Source organism: Daucus carota, chromosome 3 (assembly GCF_001625215.2).
Source record: "Daucus carota subsp. sativus chromosome 3, DH1 v3.0, whole genome shotgun sequence".
Taxonomy (NCBI): Eukaryota; Viridiplantae; Streptophyta; class Magnoliopsida; order Apiales; family Apiaceae; genus Daucus; species Daucus carota.
The window spans coordinates 2,129,243-2,152,280 of record NC_030383.2 but is presented as its reverse complement, the minus strand read 5'-3'; the positions used below and the strand labels follow the sequence as shown (position 1 = coordinate 2,152,280).

General features: G+C 34.9%; 3 protein-coding genes and 1 long non-coding RNA gene across 4 annotated transcripts; 2 read left to right on the top strand and 2 right to left on the bottom strand.

The window, feature by feature from the left end:
- The first annotated feature begins 857 nt into the window (after positions 1-857).
- On the top strand, positions 858-6,057 carry LOC108211548 (E3 ubiquitin ligase BIG BROTHER-related). Its single transcript, XM_017383179.2, has 8 exons — positions 858-980; positions 2,108-2,271; positions 2,405-2,621; positions 3,434-3,477; positions 3,560-3,658; positions 4,363-4,484; positions 4,935-5,043; positions 5,749-6,057. Exons 2-8 carry the CDS (start codon positions 2,137-2,139, stop codon positions 5,785-5,787), a joined length of 765 nt encoding a protein of 254 aa, XP_017238668.1. The 5' UTR covers positions 858-980; positions 2,108-2,136; the 3' UTR covers positions 5,788-6,057.
- Positions 6,058-7,725: 1,668 nt separating this feature from the next.
- Positions 7,726-14,422, bottom strand: LOC108214418 (probable transcriptional regulator SLK2). The gene is made up of 10 exons (XM_017386406.2): positions 14,360-14,422; positions 12,389-13,541; positions 12,091-12,222; positions 11,803-11,851; positions 11,051-11,265; positions 10,910-10,978; positions 10,317-10,417; positions 9,808-9,901; positions 9,647-9,716; positions 7,726-8,868 (listed from the first exon to the last, which is right to left on the bottom strand). Exons 2-10 carry the CDS (start codon positions 13,322-13,324, stop codon positions 7,958-7,960), a joined length of 2,577 nt encoding a protein of 858 aa, XP_017241895.1. The 5' UTR covers positions 13,325-13,541; positions 14,360-14,422; the 3' UTR covers positions 7,726-7,957.
- A 2,409-nt stretch (positions 14,423-16,831) lies between these two features.
- Positions 16,832-20,123, bottom strand: LOC108211739 (uncharacterized methyltransferase At2g41040, chloroplastic). The gene is made up of 8 exons (XM_017383417.2): positions 19,885-20,123; positions 19,223-19,323; positions 18,993-19,133; positions 18,712-18,793; positions 18,320-18,513; positions 17,947-18,058; positions 17,735-17,839; positions 16,832-17,137 (listed from the first exon to the last, which is right to left on the bottom strand). The coding sequence occupies exons 1-8, from the start codon at positions 20,047-20,049 to the stop codon at positions 17,009-17,011; spliced, it is 1,029 nt and encodes a 342-aa protein (XP_017238906.1). The 5' UTR covers positions 20,050-20,123; the 3' UTR covers positions 16,832-17,008.
- A 1,474-nt stretch (positions 20,124-21,597) lies between these two features.
- LOC108213994 (uncharacterized) lies at positions 21,598-22,537 on the top strand. Its single transcript, XR_010289534.1, has 3 exons — positions 21,598-21,866; positions 21,985-22,040; positions 22,147-22,537. It is a non-coding gene; the product is annotated as an uncharacterized LOC108213994 (long non-coding RNA).
- Positions 22,538-23,038: the final 501 nt, after the last annotated feature.

The window sequence follows — 23,038 nt, the reverse complement described above, 5'->3', positions numbered from 1 at the left end:
ACATACCTCATAAGATAGAAGGATCGCTGTCAATCGAACCCCAGCTTAGTGAATAAAGAGAATCCCCAATCGCTCTAGAACCCTAATTTTCGTGTGTTAGTACGCTGCTTAGCGAGTGTTAGGTGCGTGGATGTTTTATTTTTGGACTTAAATTGACTTAACTTAAATTGGTTTTAAAAGATGACAGCTCGGATTTTAATTTTTTTAATTTTATTTTTTGATCTGCCACATAAGCATTGACTAACGTCTGTTAGTTGATTTTTAACGGAAGGATGCGAATCAGAAAAGTTTGAAAGTTTAAGGATCGCAATATTGAAAAAAATAGGATAGGGACCTAGACAATAAACAGCCTATAGTTCAGGGACGTTTGAATTAATTATCCCTACAAAATATTAGATAATTGTGTAAAATTATAATGTCTAACCAAAGCGAGAACTTTGGTTAGACACACAAATACTAAAATATTCATAATTTAATGAGATAGTAAAAGTATTAATAAAACTCATGTACTAAATAATTTAATTAATAACTTGATAATATATGTGGCATCCATCTTAATTTTAACTTAATCATGGTTATGAACTAGTGATATTGGGTTTTTAAAATAAATTTTACTTGTATTATCCTGCAATAAATATACTATTATGGTTAAATTGAAAAAAACACGATAGTTATATAATTTTTTGGATAATTAAGTCTTTACTTTTATTAAATAACATGTATAAAACTTTTTTAATATTCACTCTCAATATATATAAGTATAATTTTTCTCCACAATAAATCTGTGTACAATCTTTGCCAACACACCACACACGTGTGACCAGCCAGGACTCGAGTGTAACCTCTAAAAACACAAGTCAAGTCATCATGTTCCACACTAGAAATAGAAAACAAGAAGGATGCTTCTTCTCATCTTCCAAAGAGGATCACCTCAAAAGCTCCATTTTCACCCGTAGCCCATCTCATTCTCTTCACTTCAGGTACTCTCTCATTTCCATTTTCTCTTTTACTATATTTCCATGTCATAATTTAGCTTCATTTTTATTATTTTCTGTTCAAATTCTAAGCTTTTGTGTTTTTAGTGCCTGTTATATCTTGTTTAGTGCTATGGCTGTCAACCCTTCTGCTCATTTTTCATATCTTTATCTTTCTCTTGAAATAATGATTTATTTTTATATAAAGAGCAATGAAAGAGGTTTTGAAATGGATTTGAAAGTCTGAGATGGTGAATTGTGTTTACTTGTGTAAAAGGAAAAAATTAATCTGAATTTGAAGTGTATGCATCATGTTGTTAGAAAATGGTTAGTAGACAATTACCAACTCTTGACATGTGATGAGACATGTTTGTTGGAAATTTTGGGTTAAATAATGATAGGTTATTGTCGGTCATTGGTTAATTAGTTGTGTCTTGATAATTCAACTGATAATGACCCTATGTCTTGGAATCTTTGTTAAGGTTCTTAGCCATAATTTGATGCTGAAAAAGACTCGATAAACGTACAAAAGTAAGATAGGATCTTGAGAATGGAAAGCTATGAGTTGTATTTGCTAAATTTTGTGTTAATATAAAACGCATCATTTTCATGATATGTGTGAATAATCAAAATTTTGAATTGTGAAAAACAAGGCTGTGTTTCTTATATAGTATTTGTTAAAGATATATGATCCGGTGCCCATTTACTAACATGTTGAGGTTTTGAGTGGCCCCACAAGGAGAAAAAACAGGATTAAAGAAAGATGATTAGAAAACTGATTGTTTCCATTTACTTAATCTGTCATTGAACGTTTCTTTGTAATCAGGTTATTTCTATATTTATTATCTACTTGTTTATTTTACTACTACGTGAGTTACAATGCTCCCTGGACCTTCAAGTGGGAAAAGTAATAAACTACAGTTTTGTGGTTTGAATTTCAGTTCTGTGCTTGATCATAATCGTATATTGTAACTTTTAACATGGTACTTGTATAGTTTAGATGTTAGGAGTAGTTGATGACTTTATGCCCGAGAGAAATATTTATTATGCTTTATTTGACTTGGTTCTCTTGTTTTTAAATTTATAATAGTTTATGGGATACTGAAGGTAATATTCTCATAGTCTAATTACAGAGAACTCCTACCACTTAACCAGAACAGAAATGGAGAGAAGCATAGAATTAGATGTTCAGGACCACTATTTGACTGAAAATATTCCGGCAGAGATTGCAGAGAATTGGGAAGAATATTTTCCAGAACATGAGGATCTTAGTCGTGAAGCGGTCCTTTTCCAGCAGGTAAATTCGAAATTTTGATTTACTATACCTTTAATCAACATCAAGCATCATGGAGACACTACTCTAAAAATACCACTCTATGTTCATGCTGAAGAAGTTATTTTTTTGTGATAATTCCCTTGTCATTTTTCAGGAGTGTGTATATCGATCGATTCAAGAAAATGAAAGAAATAGGGGAAGTACCTCTGTTTGCAGCGATGGCAGTGTTGATGGTCATATTGAGGAGCAAGAGGGTGAATTTTCACATGGTGGAAGTACTAGCTCACAAGTAGCTCTAGATGAAGCTTTAGCTAGATCTTTACAAGAGCTGGGAGATGACTTTGAGGATTTCTATCTACATGAACAGAATGGTACTGAACCTTGTCAATATAATGCTTGACCTTTAATTTAAAATATTGCAAAATTGTTTATATAATGCATTTTGCTGGCTTGGTGATTAAGCACTTCTGTAAGTCATTGTGTACAACAGTGAGGAATAGACTGTAAGTTAGTTGATACAAGGTTGAGCCTTCTTTTCTGCTTAGTTGTTGGCCTTCTTAGCAAACAACTCACCGGCAACTTTTGAAGTATAATCACAGAAATCCTTAGTTAGAGCTTATTAGTGGTGCTAAGTGAGGTTTTATTGCAAATATTTGTTGGGCTAAAATCTAAATTTCTGGAACATAAGTATCTGGAGCAGGACTATAGGAATGTGCAGAACTTACACATAAGTCATCACATGCTGAACAACATACCACAAAAGTACATAGCAATCTTAAATTGATATGTAAGGCAGTAGCTCGGCGTCATATAGACATAGCATTCAATAGGTGTCTATTGTAGCATCATACTCTTTTTTATTTAAAAGCCATATGGACCCTATTTTTGTATACATATTTGATACTCGTAAACATGCAGAAAAATTTGAACCTGCATGCAAATGCACATATATGTGGAAGTTTGCGAAAAATCCGTAATTATGGAAGAAAATCCTGCACAACTACTGCCCCTCTTACAATTGTAACCTATTACGGTCTACAGGCGTGCATAGTTTACACTAGGATTACTCATTAAAATTGCTCCAAGACTTTTAGGCAATACAAATGCCCTTTCAACTTCTGTGTTTTATGAAATTTGTCTGATTTTTTCATTACAATAATGAGTTAATTGTATAATGTTGCAGAGTCTCGGACTACGGAAGCTAATACTACAGAAAATCCTGCTGGGGTAAAATTCAACTTCTTCAGCTTAATATACATTTGCAATTGGCATAGTATATTCAAATATTCTTGATTCTATACATCTACAGGCTACCACCGAAGATCTGTCACAAGATGATGTCGATCTGTCGCAAGATGACGTCGATCTATCTCAAGATGATGTCGATCCTGATAATATGACTTATGAGGTAAGAGGTTAAAGTGCTTACTTCAGTATATAATGTCATATGTGCTTTTATTACTGCATCTTTATGCTCAAAATTTTGGCTGATATTTTATAGAAGTAGCTAAACAGAATGCCCTGAAAAGTCATAAAATTGTATTTTTAGTTACCAAACAGGGGTAACGTAATTGCTACTTGACGTCAGCATGCTCTGAGAGTTGTTGTCTGTGGACTGTGGCTGGTTTTTCTGAGCAGATTATTAGTACAGAATAGCACTCAGGGTTTTCCACAAATCGTATCATTTAATTTATTAAAAATGTAGGTGAACAATAAATATTTGTGAATAGTAGCTTATATTCTCTGCCATGTAATTTGATACTCACTCATTCAGAAGTTCACAAGTGGATTAGTTTCTTAAGGTATAGTTTGCTAATAATGTTGTATGTTATTATTAAGATATGTAAGTAAGTTCAATGGCAATAAAGGTATTATCCTTTATAAGACTACTATTTTTAAGTTAAAATAATAATCAAGGGATTAAAACTTTCATGATTTTTTTTTAAATTTATGTTTTTAAACTTCTGTGCCCTATAATCATATATTATCTGTATACTAATCATGGTTTACTGAGTTTTCATAGCATAGATTGTAATTTTTGTTTAGTTCCATGTACTCGTGTATTATCTGTATTTTCCATCCAAGTAAGTGTGTGCTGTTTCCCTGTGTTAGCAATTAGATTCATTAGGTGAAAGTATTGGAAGTGAGAATAAAGGACTTCCAGAAGAGCTCATCTCCCGTTTACCAAGTTTTGAGTACAATTCAGGAATCTTCTCTAGGAATGAGGAAGAAGAGTAAGATATGTATATGCATTTCACACACTTTTTACCGGGCTTCTCTTGTCTCTTCTTGTGTGCGCATCTAATAAAACGTACATGTACATTTGTTAGTGAGGAAAACACTCAGTGACCTTGTTCATCTCTGCCTTTAAAGGGGTGGTCTACTTCCATGCTAATAAATTGATACATAAACATGAATTAAGCTAAGCATTGAATATGATGAATTTGGCTAAAACTCTGGCAGCAAAATATAAAACGCTCACTCAAATTTTAGAGAAGTAATTTTGAACACTAGGATTAAATAAATATATAAATTTAATTAAATAAGATATTGTATTTCATCTGCCCGTGTGAGAAATTTTAAACATTAACAACTACATGTTGCCATCTTGGAAATAAGTTGCCAAGATATGGAGGATACCAGTAATGCCATCGATATTCATGTATATCTTGTTTTTTTTTCAGGTGTGTGATATGTTGCATGGTGTACAGTAGTGGCGAAAGCTTGATCAACTTGCCTTGTGCTCACCGTTATCATTCTGAATGCATTAAACAATGGTTGTCACTAAATAAGGTGCATTCAAACTCTTATGTTTTGTTTGGCTGGGGAGATGGAATGAATTGACTAAAAATAAATGAAAATAATAGATGTTGGAAGTGTTGAAAAAATTGAGTGAGTGCAAAATCATGAAATTTGAGAAGAAATTAAGTGTGGGTGGGAATGGAGCATTCCTTCTCAAATTGGCTGTGTGATTTCTAGTACAGGGTGTAGAAAATGGAATGGAGTAGGGAATGAAATTTATAAACAATTGCATAAAACGTAGATCAAATTTCATTCCATTCCTTCCAAATTCATTCACCCCAATCAAACACAACATTAAAATCTTTTAGAAGTTCGCATTACTATACAATTGACTTGTATTGATATTATATATTTATTTATCTTTGGAGTATAAAATCTCGTTGAATAATTTCAACCAGTAATCTGTCTTTGAGCGAGAGTTGATAAACACCTACAGATAATATGACAGGAAAAAACCCAAGTATATTTTCATCATGCTAAGTGATTGCCCTGAATAGAGCATACTCTTCTCTGAACTCGGGGTCGGACGAGAGTTAGACAAGATTAGTACAAATTGGAGCAACATTACTAATTTTACTTTTACGTTTTTGTCTTTCAAATTTGCCAAGATCAGTCCAAATTGCAACGACATTACTTCTTTTTTTTGTCTTTCAAATTTGATTGTCTGATTTAATTCTGTTTCTTTATGCGCCGTAGCAATGCCCTGTCTGTCAGACTGAGGTGCAAGACGAATGATCCAACAAATACTGTGCACGGTGAATCAAAAGTTGCCGAAAATCTCAAGATTGCAATGTGAAGTATTTGCATTCATCAGAGTCTGAAAAACGCACGTAAACTATGTGTATCTGTAATTTTAAAAATGTTGCTTACAGATTTAAAGCTTATCCTGGCCTTGTAGAGATGATTTCGGGGTTTTTTGGTGCTCATTGTGTATTCTTGTTGTGGCTCTCCCATGTTGAAGTATACAGCAGTTTGTGAATAAGAAGGTATTCATATTAAGAATGACTAATCAGTAGTTTCAAAAAAGAAAAATTGACTAATCAGTGAAAGCTAGTTTTACAGTGCTATTGATGGGGTTTATTTGTACTACTCAAATGATTTACTGCAAAATATAATGCTATTAAATCTAACATTAAATTAGTTTTACATTTGTTTTAACACATTCCCTGAATTAAACAGGGCATACTTATTATAAATAAATATAAATATAAACGTAATAAAAGTATTCCCATTTTTTTTGAACTGGTAATAAAAGAATTCCTATTCGAACCCCAATCCTCATCCTTAATCCTTATATTCCTACGGAAATAATAACTTCTTAAATTTATTCCTATGGCGTACCATCTAAAAACTTGTTACATCAATTCCTTATCATCTCTCCGAATCATATTGATTTTATAAAATATAATTTTATAAATATATTCTTCTAAATAAAGTTTGATTTTAAACTTTTTATAGAAAGATTTTAGAAATAATCATAAAACTATATTTTATATACAATTTTTTTTTTGATCAAATTTTATATACAACTTAAAATACCAGTAGAAGAAAACTGTAAAACAGCTTGAAAATGACAGAAGTATTTTGTCATTTCTCACTCTACTTTTACACTTCCAAGTTCCAACATCTATTATTTTCAAGCTTAATCCTTATATTCCTTAATCCTTGTATTCCTACCGAAATAATAACTTTTTAAATTTATTCCTTTGGCATACCATCTAAAAACTTGTTATATTAATTCTTTATTACCTCTCAACTTGTTATATTAATTCTTTATTACCTCTCTCTTACTTTTGTGCACAACTTTCATTTCGACTTCTTATGTGCCTTCATCGAATCATATTGAGGACAGAGTATACACATATTTTAATATTTTTATAAAATATAATTTTATAAATATATTCTTCTAAATAAAGTTTGATTTTAAATTTTTTATAGAAAGATTTTAAATATAATCATAAAACTATATTTTATATACAACTTAAAATATGTACCAGTACAAGAAAACTGTAAAAAAGCTTGAAAATGACAGAAGTATTTTATCGTTTCTCACTCTACCTTTACACAAATATTATGTTGAATATAAACGAGACTTGCCTAAAAATAGGAACCGGGTTTAAGCTCATTTTTCAACTAAAATTCATGATTTCCTCAAAATTTAGGGATGAGGGAACGAAACAGAGCACCCTGTGTAAATGCTCTAATATAAACAAAACATTCTTTCGATTGTATACTACCATAATATTACATATTTTAGGTATAAACATTCTTCTATCATAAGAAAAATATATAAATGGGTAAACGTCTTTATTACTCTGCCAGACACAATGAGATTCCTAAAACTGTTAATACAGCAGAAACATAAATACAGATTCTCAGCCAGTCTCTTCTGCAGTCTGCACTAACAGTTTCATAGAATTCTCTGGCTTCTCTCGCTTCAAATTTGTCTTGGTTTCTCGCTAATGACAGCTAGTGACATCACACACGGTCAAAAACACAGGTTAATATACTATCAAACTTCCGATACGAGCAGGTCACGCCAGCAACTCGGAGCAATGAACAAGCTGATCACAGATGCATGAAAATGTATTGGTACCACAATAGGGATTTGTCCTCAAATATTACAGATGGACAGGGTATTTCAAGCTGGATGTTAGTGCAAACATGCAGGCCTGAGTATACAAAGTTTCTTGTAATCGCCATTTACCAAAAAAATTACAGTTGGATGGGTTTGGTACCATAAACGAGAAAAAGAGGGGGAACTAAACACTCTAAACATTTCCTAACTTTTTCGTACTGTAACGAGTTTATGTGTGTTCGGCTTCAATAGGACGGGAAACACATGACCTAATATAATTAAACATGTACATAGAGAAACTGACCCAACAGAAGCCGTTCACGTGAGTTACAATCCTGTCTTCCAGCCACCATATGCCATACTTTCCTCAAGATCACTAAAAAGACCATGTTCTGAAAATTCCTGAGCAATATCCTGTGCCAATTCGTCTGACAACTGAAGATTTTGTGGTATATCACATGCTCTCTGGCTGTTCCCATTATTGCCAACAGCTGCAGAAGAATCACTAGCTGAAACTCCTTTGAAACTATTGCTCCTGGTTGGCATTGGATTGTTTGTAGTAGCTACTCTATTCACCTGAGCTGCTGATCCCATAGACGTGTTGCTCCCATACCCAAGACCATCACTTCCCGCACTAACATTAGCACTGTTTCCAGCAAGGGGCTGCTGCTGTGGTTGTACACCCCCTGTATTGTTGTTACTATTTATATCTTGTAGCAGCCGCTGGATCATTTGTTGTTGCAAGCCCTGGCTGTTTTGAGGAGATTGCAGATGGTTCTGTTGCAGACCACCGTTAACATTAAGAGCACGTTGATGCGATTGCAAGAAATGGGAACTTGAGAATCCACTGGTCTGTGGATTCTGCATTGTCCCTGACAATACAGAAGCAGACCCTTGGAAAGACGGGGATGCTTTCTGGTTCACATTGCTCACAGAGGAAGTTGCCTCCTGTTGAGCTGAATTAGAATTAGAATTAAAAGAGTTTTGTCTCATCAGCATATTCTGATAGTTTGAAAGGGCCATGGCAGCTTGAGGCGACCCACTTAAGGCTGCTCGCCCAACCATTTGATTGTTACAATTGATCTGATTATTAAGCCCCCCATTTTGTGCTACTAGCTTGTTGAGTGTTCCACGATCAGTTTGCAAACCATTAATACTGGCCATCTGTTCCAACTCCTGCATCTTCTGAAGCTGAAACTTGGCAGGACTGGCAAGTCGAGGGAATTTCTTTAAACTCTCTGCAAGACAGTAGTAGCAGGAGAAGTGTTTAAATAGGGGGACCAGTTTCTATTTAATAAAATCAAATTTACAAATTACTAATATAAGCATTATACTACAAGAAAATTGGAATTCAGTTCTGGCCTGGTCAACCAATATGTTATTATGTTATCAAGTAAATAGGAACAAGAAAAACTCAGATCAAGGGCTGTCAAGTATCAACCCTGCAGAACGGCTCCGAAACAAAGGTAGAAGCTCCTTTCCAAATCAGCTATCGGGACGAACGAAGCTAATATCTCAACTTATTCTAATAAATGCAATGATTATGGGCAAATTTCCAAACTCTAAAGAGGTACGGAAGATAACCCATGTTCTAAACCTGGAATACTTTTGACTAGAAATAAAAATATAAATATACATATTAAAATGCAATCCTCAAAGTTTCCTATTTCCTAGTTCAAGAATTTCACATACTTATATTAGCTATATCTATCCTTTGTTTGGTACATGACTGTAATTGGATAATTAAGATAATAATAAGACAACAATGCCAGTTCTTGGGGAAGTATTTATTTGTAGATATATTCAATTTTAACAGGAACACGGTCCACCATACTGCCACTTCTAGAATACAACATTGAGTGGGAAAAAATATTTATGTGTATTTTATCAGAGAAAAATACAACTCAGATGTGTTTAATTGTACTTAAAACTAAACACAGGTGACATTTGAACCCCTAACGTTTGTACTTATAACTAGATTGAATTAATGCTAGAAACTACATGAATAGTACTTACCCATTGGTCCATCTTTCTGGTCTCTGCAGAAATCCATAAGATCCTTCATGCTGTTGACAACCTCCGATATCTGTTTAAAAGTTGTTTAACTTGATATCATAAACATCACAAGAATTTAACCATACCCCACACTCTTACTTGAATACACCAAAAAAAGCTACCTGTAAGCATCGCACATATCTTTTGGAAAATCCCAAGTCATTCAAAGACTGCGACTCTAGACTCTTAGCAAATTGGCGGGCAGCTGTCACCATCCTGACACATTGTCAATTGTAAGCAACACAGCCATTTGGACAAAATAATTAAACATTAAGCTCTGGATTCACACATAAAAATATCAACCAACTAAATTGCATCCAGACAACTAAAAAAGATCAGAATTAATTATGTAGCAAAAAAAAAAATCATAATTGACTACCAAAAAATATAGATAATATTACATAGGGATGTAAGGTCACTGATCATGTATCTCTATGTTTTCCCCTCGAAATAGAGACCAGACCTGGAATCATATAGTAGTGGATACAAAGCAGGCCACATGCACTACCTAAATACTCATTACTAATATCAAATATCAGATGTCAATTGCAAAGGTGTATTGATGCAGATAAGTATAGCCCCATTTCACATCAGATTACCCATAGACATGAAAACATAAAATGCAACTCACATATTACTAGTATTCTGCGAATCCTGCTGAGAGACCCCATCTGACCCACTTTCAGTAATAGTGCTTTGGCATTTCTGTGCAACCTGTAACAACTGATTCACCTGAAAGGAATTTTAAACCTTCAATCAACTGTAAAATTTCTGAACAGAGTTCAAATTATCAATATAATCCTACAAATGGTCATATGACTAAATAGGCTAACAGCCAACACATATAGCTGATAAAAATGACAGATCCTAAACATCAAACTATGCTATGAATACAATACAAAAAGGAAAACTTGTAAATATGAAATATGACAGCCTGATAGGTCACAGGTGTATGTAAGAAACTAAACTTAAATCATTATACTCTATTCATCTGCCTCCCATCTCTCTATTAGTTCTATGTTTAAAGAGATTGTTTGCAATGTATACTTTTGAGAACCTAAAACACAAGTAGAAGCAATGGAAATTCTTCTAAAAATAAAAAATCTTGATGCGGACATAGGCACAATATAATCTTTGACCGAATGCCATACAATTGGAAGCAAGTTTTTAAAGAGTATATAGAAAAGTGAATTGGAACATTTACTTTTTAAAGATATGCCTAACCTGTGGTGCAACCAACCTACGGGGAAGAAGTTCTTCATGGTGCCTTGCACAAAATTCCCAAGATAATATCTGAAACATGTGTAAAAGGTTCAGGAAGAAGATTACAACTGTACAGCAATCAAAATGAGAAAAAATATAGACCTTTAGGTCTGGGGTGAATATGACACGGAGCTGGCCCTCACGAACCACCCTCAGTTGCTCATAAACACTTTCCTGAACTGCTTTTCCATATTCCAACATCATTACTCCGGAAGAAAGTCTACATTCACGTGGTAAGTCAAGATACAAAAGCTCATCAATGACTCCGCTACCAAATTTAATCTCATTTAGTCGAGGGAGTACTTCAAAAGTTGCCTCTGTTGAAATCGAAATCAACAGTAAAAAGTCAGAATATTTGACTGAATATTAATCTTATGCAATTGCCAACTAACACCCTTTACAGCCCACATCTTGATAAAGTAACTGCAAAAACAGGGGAAATTCAAAATATGCCTAAGCTAGTCTAAAGATCTGACAAGATGTCCTACTATTTAACCAATCGATGGAAAGCAAGACACGTATAAAATAGTTGAAACCATTCTTTTACCTAAACATATGTCATATATGTAATAAGAAGACATTATCAATTAAAATAGAAAAAAATGTACATCTTTATCAAAAAGAGTGGCTATGCCACCCACGCTCAGCAGAGAAATAACAGAAGGAGCTAAACAAAAGATGTAGATAAACATAAGGTCTATATGGCAAAGGCAAGGGTCCAAGGGTCATCCAATGAAAAAAGGTAAGTGACGAAAAGCTATTTAAAATCCAAAGTAAGCTACACCCTTAACCTCCAACAACTTTTGAGTACAAACATTTATAATTATGATATCCTACTACCAAGTAACACTCACCAAATCCCCTTCCTGATTTCGAACCACAAATATCGCACTGCCAAGCATCCTTGCAAGCAGAAAGAAAAGATCATTTAGTGAGATGCAATGCTGAAATTTTTTAAATCAAACAACACAAAACAAAGAAATTATAGGATCTTACATTATTATTCTTCATCTATACTTGGAAGTTATTTTGGTATTTGCTCATTAGTTCAATACTTCAATTACATTATAGCTAATAGATTAAAACAGTACTATATTTTATGCCCCATTTGCAGAAGTACAAAATTTAAAGATATAGCTAACCATGGCCGCCTGAGGAAATACACCAAGAGAGTGAATCCCAACATTATCATATAATGACAAGCACCATCTTTTCTTTGCCCGTGGAGAATAGTACTCCGCCACAAATTTCCTCCAGTAGGTAAAAGTATTGTCCTGTTCATAATATGAGATGTGATTACAATTAAAAAATTGAAACCCAACATAAGTAACATAACAGATACAGGGTAAAGACTGACAAGGATGAAGAAATTATCATAGATTCAAAACTGAGGGTTTATGTATCAAAACTAAACATGGGTGCTCCAAAAGAAATACTCACTTGTGGTCGCTGCCTCTGATGATATAGATACTGCATCAGTCGACGAGAACAAACGCCACCATCATAAGGTCGCTTTCCAGCAGAAGCAGGCTGCACCCCCTGTTGAAGCTGCTGTCTCATCTGCAGCTGCTGCTGCTGCTGCTGCTGCTGTTGCTGCAGCAACTGAGCTCGCTGCATTTGTGGCATAGACTGCAGTAGTTGTTGCTGTTGCTGCTGCTGTTGCCTAAGTCGCTGTTGCTGTATTAAAGCTTGCAACTGAGGATTAGGGTTTTGTATCTGCATAGGATCTTGTCTTTGTAGAATCTGTTGTATAGCCTGTTGTTGCTGGATGTCTTCCTGTTTAATATCCAATCGAGGCTTCTTCTGCAAGTGCGAGAGGGGATCTTGAATGAAAGATCCAGGAATTCTTGGGCCAGAAGGAAGTGATATTTGCCCCGCTCGCCCAGCTGAAAATGATGTGGCACTAGATGTCCCTTGGTGTTGTTGACTCTGATAGCAATTAGGGTCTTTGTTAGAGTTCTGCTGCACAACAGAAGACCCGTCCAGGACTGATGAAGCTGAAATGCTTATGTTATTGGACGAGAATGACATGGGTGAAGCTGGTAACCGCATGTACGAGTCTGTATTAAAGCTAGCACTCCTCTGAAGATTTGGGCCAACAGAAAGTCCCGAGTTTGCATCAGTAACCAATGAGCTTGCTCCAACACTAGGCCCAGAGGCAGCCACACTGTTTAATAATGTATTACTTACATCCCCGGAATTTGGCCCCATGTTAGAACGCAGGTTTCCAGAATTTGAATTAATAGAGTTTCCAAAAGAACTCAAGTGTGAGTTTCCAACAACATGAGACTGCCTATCACCTTGGAAAAAGATTCCAGAATTCGTAGAAGAATTAGCCAATCCTGCTAATCCACCAGCCACCCGGGAAGGCGCCATTGTCTGCCCTGCTGCCTGGTGGCTATTATCCAAGTAGGTATCCAGTTCCTCTCCTTTCAGCTTTGAAATTCAGAGAGAGCTAGTATCCACTCGAAGTATTACCCTCTTACAATTCCCCACATAGATTTAGGTTCTGAATCCAGATGGTCAATCTGTACAATAAGGGCAAGAATAGCGCTTTTTTGGTAGTTCAAGCCCTTTGCCTTTGCAATTTGAACTAAAAAGAAAATAAACAAACAAAAGATTACTTCACAGATTAACTGAAGCAATTGACTAGAGTCTGACCGCATAAACACATAGAAGCACATCAGAGCAAAGAGACGCTCAAAGCATATTTGGTTTTACTTTTACAAGCATCTAATCTAATCAACACACGGAATGCAAATGCAGATCAAATCATGACAATGAGAACCATTTCTTGAACTAACTACAAATTATCAGCGATATTAAAGTCCCGAAATTTCAAAACAAAAATCCAAGAAACCCCTTTTGTCATAATCCTAAGGAGTAACACCCCTCTATTACAAACATTTAATCTACTCACAAACCAAAACCCCTAAATTTCTCCTACAACAAACCCTAATTTACACTAAAAACATCTTTACATTATAATTCAAAAAACATACATGATCAAAAAATTAAGCAAAAAAACAGATAGAATATACTTCACCTTGAACAAATAACACTACAATTTAAAATTAAAAGTACCTCCCCTAAACAGAATATTCTATAATTAAAGCCCCCAAAAATTTCTCCCCGAACAAACTCAACCCTACAATTATTAATTAATTAACACCGTCATTATCAATAATTGAATCCTTCTAAAAATCCTAAAGCAGATTATCCACCAAAACCAATTATAATCAGCAGAAATTAAATAATTAATTAATCTATTTAAAATTTCTAACAATTAGAGAGAGAGATAGAGAGAGAGAGAGAGAGAGAGAGAATTGGAGGCGAGAGAGAGAATTGGAGGCGAGAGAGAGGGGGAGGAGGGGAGGTGAGAGAGAGAGAGAGAGAGAGAATAATGGTGACCTTAGAGAGAGAGAGAGATGAGTTGAGTTGATGTTCTGTCTAGTGAAACTACTGTTTTGTTAGATCGTGTTTATATACCTAGCGGGAATTGCAGATATTGATAACTGGTTTAGCCGGTCGCTGACTGGATGTGACTGGCTGTAGCCGGTTGAAAGCAGACACGTGTTGCGACGATTGTTGATGCGTATGTCGGTGATTGATCATGGGGTGATGAAGTGATGTTGTAGGGTGGTATGGTGGACGTGAGGGTAGGTGATAGTTTCTCTTGGTTGTTCTAATGTATTGTGGGCCTGCTTTGCAGGTTGTATACAATTCCTATGGGTGTGTATATATACTTTCTTAAAAGAGGATTATTATTTTCGTGGCGATTATTTGAATTAAAAGTTATTTTTGTTTTAATTATTTACAGCCCGAACATAGAAGCATCTAACCCGCTAACTCTGATTAGTAGGCGGAGGGATCGATCCGCCGTTCATTATTAAAATATCGGTTTGTCTAGTGTGTGCTCATTGGCACATGCTAAGCACGGAAACATGCTAAGCACGGAAACTCATAAATTTGGTGTGTTTTCATTGGTGTGGTTGGTGTAAATGCAGAGGGGCCATCATTATTAAAGGGGTGTAAGCCAATCAAAATAAGGAAAAATTATCAAATTTTGTTTTATTGTGTGCCCATGGGCAGACCATAGAAAAACCGTTAAAATATTATAAGATAATTACGATAATATACGTTCATAATTTCATATATTATATTTTAATATATATTAATAATTAGTTATTGTTACGGTAATCGTTCATATCTCTGATAATTATATGTATAATTTTTATAATTTAATTGTCTCGAACTCCATTATATCGATAATCAATTATTAATATCTTTTCATAAATTATATTTTTTATAAATTTTAGTGATTTCTGTTTTACTTAACATGTGAGGCGTAGTAGTTTTAGCTTCTCTCAACAATTTAAATAGCTAATTTTTTAAATAATTTAATTTCAGTAAGTTTAATTAAAGATTTTATTGATTTATTATCCGGAGAATTTTAACAAATTTTAAGGCAATTTAAATGGGTCCACATAATTGTCCTATAAAGATAACGTAGCATACCCCATCAGAAAACAATATGCGTAGGAGTGCTCAAATGAAACTGGACCGTCTGATCGCACGTGAGACATAATCCCTAGACAAGAAAAGCACGTGTGAATCCTGCCAGCACACCCAAATCTTACTCTCGTTCAAACTCCACAACTGGTCTCTGGTGCTAGTTGCTACTTCTATAAAATTAAAGGGTTCGTCTTGTGTGAGCTCATGGCACACGCTAAGTGTGGAAATTTTCGTATTTAAATCATTTTGATTGATGTGGTTGGTGTATTTGTAGGAGGTCCATTATTATTAAGAAAATTTTCGTATTTAAATCATTTTGATTGATGTGGTTGATGTATTTGCAGGAGGGTCTATTATTATTAAGAAATTAAGAAGTAAGAGCCAATTAAAATGATGAAAACATAAAAATTTCTGCGATTGGCATGTGTTTATAGACACACTATAAAAAAACCCAAAATTAAATAGTCGGATAAAAGAATTATAGATGACGAAAAGATTGACCGGTGTTTATAGTCGCAGTAAATCTCACTTGCGACATCAAGTCTCCACGCCTTTTCTCGATATACGGGTTTGGGCCTTTCGGGAGTAAAAGAATGTTCGATATAAAATTTATAGTTTGGAATCAAGTTATCTATTTATATGTGTTTATAAAAATATGGAAAATTGAAAGTATTTTATTTTGATATTGAAAATTTGATTTCACAAGGATCTATAAGATTATTTTGAAAAGATAATTTGTAATTTTTATATTTAAGAACTTATGAATATAAACAACTTATTCGCATTGATAATTAAAGTTACTTTTCGTTTATAATTCGTTTAAAATTAAAACCCTATTAAAGGCTTTTTTTTCTTCTAAATATGTATATTTTAAAATATAAATGTTAAGAAGGTGTTTTAATAAATATTATGTGGGGAAAAATACAAATTTATTTCAGAAAAATAATTTCAGCCGATCGGATAGTAGAGCATCTCCAAGAGACTCCACTCCTAAATATAATATAAAAAATGTGGCTCTTAGTAATTTAGGACAAAGTTAAGAGTGTAAACTCCAACAATACTCTCTATATCTCTTCTCTATTTCATATTTTATTCATATATTGGACTGGTGAATTGGAGGGAAGGATTTTTTTATTGTGAAAAAAATAAGTTAAGAGCCATGTGGTGGCTCTTAACTTTGAGGAGAGAGGAGAGAGAAATAAGAGGCCGTTAGTGATTTAAGAGCCACTTAAGAGTCTCTTCGAGCAACATTTTTCCTCTTCCTCCTCAAATTTCAAGTTAGGAGCCTAGATGAAGAGCCTCTCGGAGATGCTATTACCAACCTTATATGATGTGATCAGCTGCATTCTCATTATATGAAGGGTACGCTAATGATAACAATTTTTCAATACAAGCAAAATCTGTGTTATTTATTTTTGTGTTTTTTCAGGTTTTGCATCTTGTTCCAAAAAATTAATTACAGGCCCTCGAAGAAGGAATTGTTCAACATATAAACAAGGAAAAATTGAAATATATCTTCTCTGTTTAGAGGATGGAAACCCAGTTTTAAGCCTTCTGTGCAGTGAATATAATGAAGGACTGTTGAATATTGCATGAGTAGTTGATAAGACCACATGATGTGCATAAATCTTCAATTTCCTCTGCTGTCAAATTGTTGTAGTTCTGAGATAGGCTCTGCCAAACAAAATCACACATTAGACCTTGATGACAATTTTGATCAGAAGTTCACCAATGCAGAATCCTTGAGCTATGAATGATCTCATGTAAATTGATAATTTACAGGAGAAAACCATGCTGGTATGCTACCATGTACACAGGGCGGATCTAGGAGGAATTTCCTCGGGGCATCAAGCAAATTTTTGGAAAACACTTAAATGTTTTCAAATTTTCTGGTTGCACTTCTATAATTCTGTAAAATTTAGAAATGACCAAAAAATGTCAAAAAGAAGTTTGGGGGGGGGGGGGGGGGGGGGGGGGGGGGGGGAGTCGGGAGACATGTGTGCCCTCGTGCCTCTTACTAGATCAACCATGCATGTACACCGCGATGAATACCAGATACCATATAAGTCCAGTTCTCTACATTACTTACTGTGAAGTTTTTCTTGTTTGTATGAATTTATATCAACTTCTTCAGAAGCTCAAATGCATTGTTATAAGGCCTAATTATGTGGTGATTTACTATGCATGACAATACTGTGTTTTTAAATATATTGATAGAGTGCAGAAAGCAGAGATGGAGAAGAGTGCATGCAGCAAGAGAAGAAGAATCACCCGTCCAGAAGGCCTCAGGAATGATGGAGTGGATGGACTGAATCGAAGAAAGGTAGTTCCCACGAATACACCACCACTTCTTAGTATACGATTGATTTCAGCAATCTGATGCATAAAAAATGAGCATCATTAGTCCATCTATATTGAACTTAAAAGAGTGTCGTATATAATTAATAACCATTGAGAAGACTTTTTCCAGGTCTGGAACTTACCGCGTTAGATGGAGATGGCCAGCAATGTAGAGCTGCACCAGCATGGACAGCATCTATTGAACCAGATGCAAAGGGAAGCCTCGACACATCAGCCCTCACAAGAGCGAGATTGCTGCAGATTTACCAATGGAAATATAATTTAAGCTAGTCATCTTGCTTTGGTCTTGTTGACGAGAGTATCTGTTAATAGACCAATTCTCCTAAAACCTCAAGGTGCATGAGCTATGATACCATGTTAAGTGACCAATTCTTCCAAAACCTCAAGGTGTTGGGAGGAGGGCTTACGTTCCTAAAGAACGTTAGACAACAGCTCTACCAATTGCTTAAAATGAAGTAGAAGGATATAGCTTCTCAGAGGATAGAAGAAACTTACGAGTTTAAAACCGTATCATCCTCTTTGATGAAATCATAAGACTGGCGAAGCATATTTTCAGAGAAATCAAGTGCAATAACTTTTGAATAGGTTCCAGATTTGGCAAATTTCCTAGTAAATAGACCACTTCCACAACTAACATCTACAAGAATACCACCTTCTGCAGGTTTGAAAAAGTCCTGTGCCATTGTGAACTGCAAAATCGAGGTCACAAACTCGCAATAAAATCACACAGTAGAGTACATCGACCCATAGAAATGGGTACATGCATTGTTTTAATAAGCAGCAGTGATCTGTTGGACTTGGCAGTTCTTATAACCTTAGTACAGAGTACAGAATTTATCATTCACTCTAATGTATAACTTTTTAATATATCAATAACTAAAATCTACCTCTTCATCAGGTCCAGGAAAACCAGCACGGTTAAAATTCTGGCGCCAGCCTCTTTCGTACAAGAATGAAACCAGTGGACTCCTGATAAAAGGTGTAATCAGAATCGACATTAGGCTTTTGTAAAATCAACAGTTAATTTAATGACCACATATTCAACTACTTAAAAAGGAATACATGATCAAGCTGGAAATTAAAGCAAAATAATTTAGATTTTTTTTCTTGAAGTTCAAATAGTATAACTCTTAATAAGCCATGGAAAAATTTTACAGTATTTTCATACCTAAACAGCTCAGTCCTAGATGGTTTAGATTCCGAATAAACCTTTGTTCCAGAAGTAACCGTGAGATCCAGATACGTGTTTTTGCTTGTATAAGTCTTGTTGCACTTCGAACATTTGAATCCAGACCTATATATTGCAGGCCTGCAGATTCCCAGATTCTAAAGTTATTTCCCAACTAATTTAGAAATGCAGGTTATTATTATTTATTAAGCCATGTATATTCAACTTACAAGTTGAAGCCGCTAGGACCTTTTCTTATCAGTGGCTCGTAACATATTGGGCATGCGAACAAGTCATCTTTCAAATCCTCTTGGGATGTGATGCTTGAAACCTGCAAAAAATCTCATTATCAGGCAGTATAATGATGCTGAAGTATAAGACTTCCCAAACATCTTAGAAATTCCAGGAGAGCTAGTCATCTAAGTTCTAACAGTGCAAAATGTATCCGAAACTTTTATCCTCAATATTCCCAAATTGTGAATTTTAGACAAATTTGTTTCATTTTATGCCGTGATATTGGATTTGGGATCTTGCCAAGGAATTATTCTGGGGTCAACTCTTGCGGTTAAGGGAACAACGAAAACTCACAGATGTTGGCAAGAACAGAAGATATCTTGATTTCTTTCTTGCCAATCAAATCATATTGTAATAGAATATCATCCCTCTAAAAAGTCCACTGCAATTTGTATCATATGAGAAGAACTTAACCCCAAAATTGTGTACAAACATCTACAATTCAACTATCATAGCTCAATTTATCCGTATTGAACAACTAAACGAAGCAAAATTAAAGATATAATCTTCCAGAGATGACTCTGAGGACTTCAAGAACTGAGACTCCATAAAATTTTATGCGTAAATTTATGTGGACTACATGTGAAAGAGGACATACCGGGTCTAAAGCGATAGCTGAGCTTGCGCGGATACTTAAACCAAGCTTCTGGTTCGTGGAGGAAGCGCGGTGAAGGGGACGAAAGCCAGGTGGGTATTTTGGGAACAGAGGATTTTGGTGCTGCTGCAGAGGACAGAGTGCAGATGAAGAAGAAGCAGAAGCCATGAGACTTCCTTGTTGTGTTGGAGCTTGTAATAATTTTTTTAAAAGATTACAAAACAGAATAATGTGTAATTCTGCAAATATATACGTAACTATATTGGGGGCCGCTTGTTATGATTTGTGGACACCAGTAGTTTAACATCTGCATCATGTCTGAACTCACTTTTTATCAAAAAACAGATATTTTCTTTAGATGAAAATTTATCATTTTTAAGAACAATGAACTATATCGAATCTCAACCAAAAAATTAATTATTGAATCGCGATGACATTAGGGTTCATTAGAGAAATGTGACATAAGAAGTTCTGTTTTGTCATCAAATTCGGAACAGGGCAATCATAATATTTTTGTTGAGTACATAAACTCGAATATTAAGCAAAAACAGAGCTTCTCAGGTGCTTGTAGTTCCATTACAGGGCTAAAGACAATCCTTGATGATAAATCTGAGACCCCGATAACGGATTAAATTTGCAGCAAATCCTTGTTAGAAGTGACAAGACATTCATAGCCTAATTACATTCAAGGTTGTTTTTATGTTTGAATGAATTGCGCTATAAGATTTTAGTAAAAGGTACTTTTATACGAGTTTAAGAGTTCAATCACACAATTTTAACAAATTTCCGCAGTGGGATTGCTTAAATTTAAGATGTACGTTGGTACGATGAACATCCACTAGCTCTGGTTTCTCCAGTAAGAGTCGATCTCTTCACTCGAAATGAAGTATGAACTGTCTGGTCTGGTATAAACACGACCATCACAAAACACGCGGTTATGGTGAAAAGCCAGTGAGCATGAAAGGCATGACCGCTTAGTTTATTACACTTGCTCGGGCCATTGTCCTAATTAATCTATTCTGATCCGAGGCACACGAGTATTAAATGTCTCATTGTCGGCTTAATTCTCTAATAATCTATAGGACTTATTTTTATATTTTAACCAAGATTCTTTAATATATTGACAAAAGGCTAAAGCTGAAATATACTAAAGTGCTCTGGAGTTGACAAGATTCAACTAAAGGTCTGCAGAATAACATTTCATGGGCATCACAAATGAAGTATCATAGAAATGGAGAGGGAAATGATTAGTTGAGCGATGTCTCGTAAAGCAAAATGAGTATAAAATCGTATATCATCAATCGAATGCCTTATATCTAGATGCAGAATTGGCACTTCAATTCGACAATACAGATTTTTGACACAAATGGTCATGATTACAAATGAAAGTGAGAAAAGCATAAAGATTTTTGTAATATGCTTATTAAACTTCACGTTCGGATAATGTACATGACATGGTACCAGAACTCTGATATTGCTACGGATGATCATAGCTTAATCATCCTCGCCTTTAAGGGGGCACCATAGTTTATTAGTTGATCGAAAACCAATTAGAGCAAAGGAACAAACTATAACAGCTTGTTTGCACTTAATTATTTTCTGCATTATGCCCGGTTTCGGATATATTTATTTAGTGATCTCAACATCAGGGAAATGGAGCCCCCCCTTTTGTGAGAAGGGTGTCTAAATTTGTCCCATCTCTCTCTATCAATGAGTAGCCTTTATGGAATGTTGATTAGCATTAAGTAATAAGCTTCTGCAAAGTCTAATCTTTTTTTAATCACTAAGCTAGACCTTTATCAGGTTGTATATATAAGAGCAAACATCACTATGTAGCTATTATAGCATTTGCAAGAGAGAGTAAAACTACTCTTTGTAGCTGAACAATTAGTTTCTGTTAGCTGCTAGTTCTCAAGAAGCAATGAAGATTTCCGTCGTATTTATATCACTTCTGGTTCTGTCCTCTTTCCTCCATGAAGTTCAAGGTATTAACTCCAAGTGACAACAAGCGCGTTTAAATATTATTCAGTATTGCATATTTGCATGTAGCATTTTAGTTTATTATTCTCCAGTCTGATTCGGACTTTTGAAATGTATTTCAAGGTATACGATTAGGGAAAGCCTCAATATCAGAAAGGCATGATCAGAAGCTTGATCAGGTGAAAACTGGTCTTTTCTTCGGCTAATTAACTAGTGCTTCTTCTGCGTCTTATTATTAAATCATCTTGAGAATTTTTCTGATTGTTAGGATCATGTTTAATGCAGGACAAGAGTAACGATTTGATGAAAAAAGTTGAGGTTGGTGTTAAAAATGAAGCAGTTGTCTGCAGAGGTGTTCGTTGTTCAGGTACGAAGCAGACCAGATTTTCAAGAGCAGTAAACAAGAAGGAACCTCACCACTGGCTGCCAACAATACATGAAGATTACTATGGACCCAAGAATCACAGCCCTAGGCACCACTAATCTGTTCCACTCATTCGAAACATTTCTAACTAGATAGCACAATTATTTATAAGCCCTCACGGTATAACTAGTAGACTGGAAACCAGTTTCACTACGATCCCTTTGGTTTTTTTTGTTAGATTTACAAGTCAGGTGACAAAATTGTAACCTTTAGCTGCAGATCAAAAAAAGACTTCTTTACAATGTTTGGAATTTGTCGGAAATTTAAATATTCATGCACACAGTGTCTAATGAATTCAGCCTCTTGATATCTGCAAAGTTGTGATAAATTAACAAAAGATTGATAGTCAATTATTTTACATGTACTTATGCATGAAAGTTGTCGCCAAACCTGAGTTCTGATACCATGTTAAGAACAGTCCATCTAAAATCTTAAGGTGTTAGAGAAAGACACCAAGTGGATCTTATGCTATATTTCAACACTTGAGACAAAAACTTCTTCTGCTACTTTTTCCATAAGCACCAGTTCAAAGCTCAGGCAACCTTAAAGTTGAGGCATCAACAGTTTTCGACAGAAATTTTAGGCATAGCAGAACTGGACTATTCTCCGGCAACTAGAAAACTTCCTATATACAACTGAGCTGTGATTAGAATATTTGATGATTTAAGTAAATTTGAACTGAAGTTGGACAACAATGCAGAAATGCTGCAGGTTTCAAGGTTAATCAGAGAGATTCTGTACATAATTTATGTT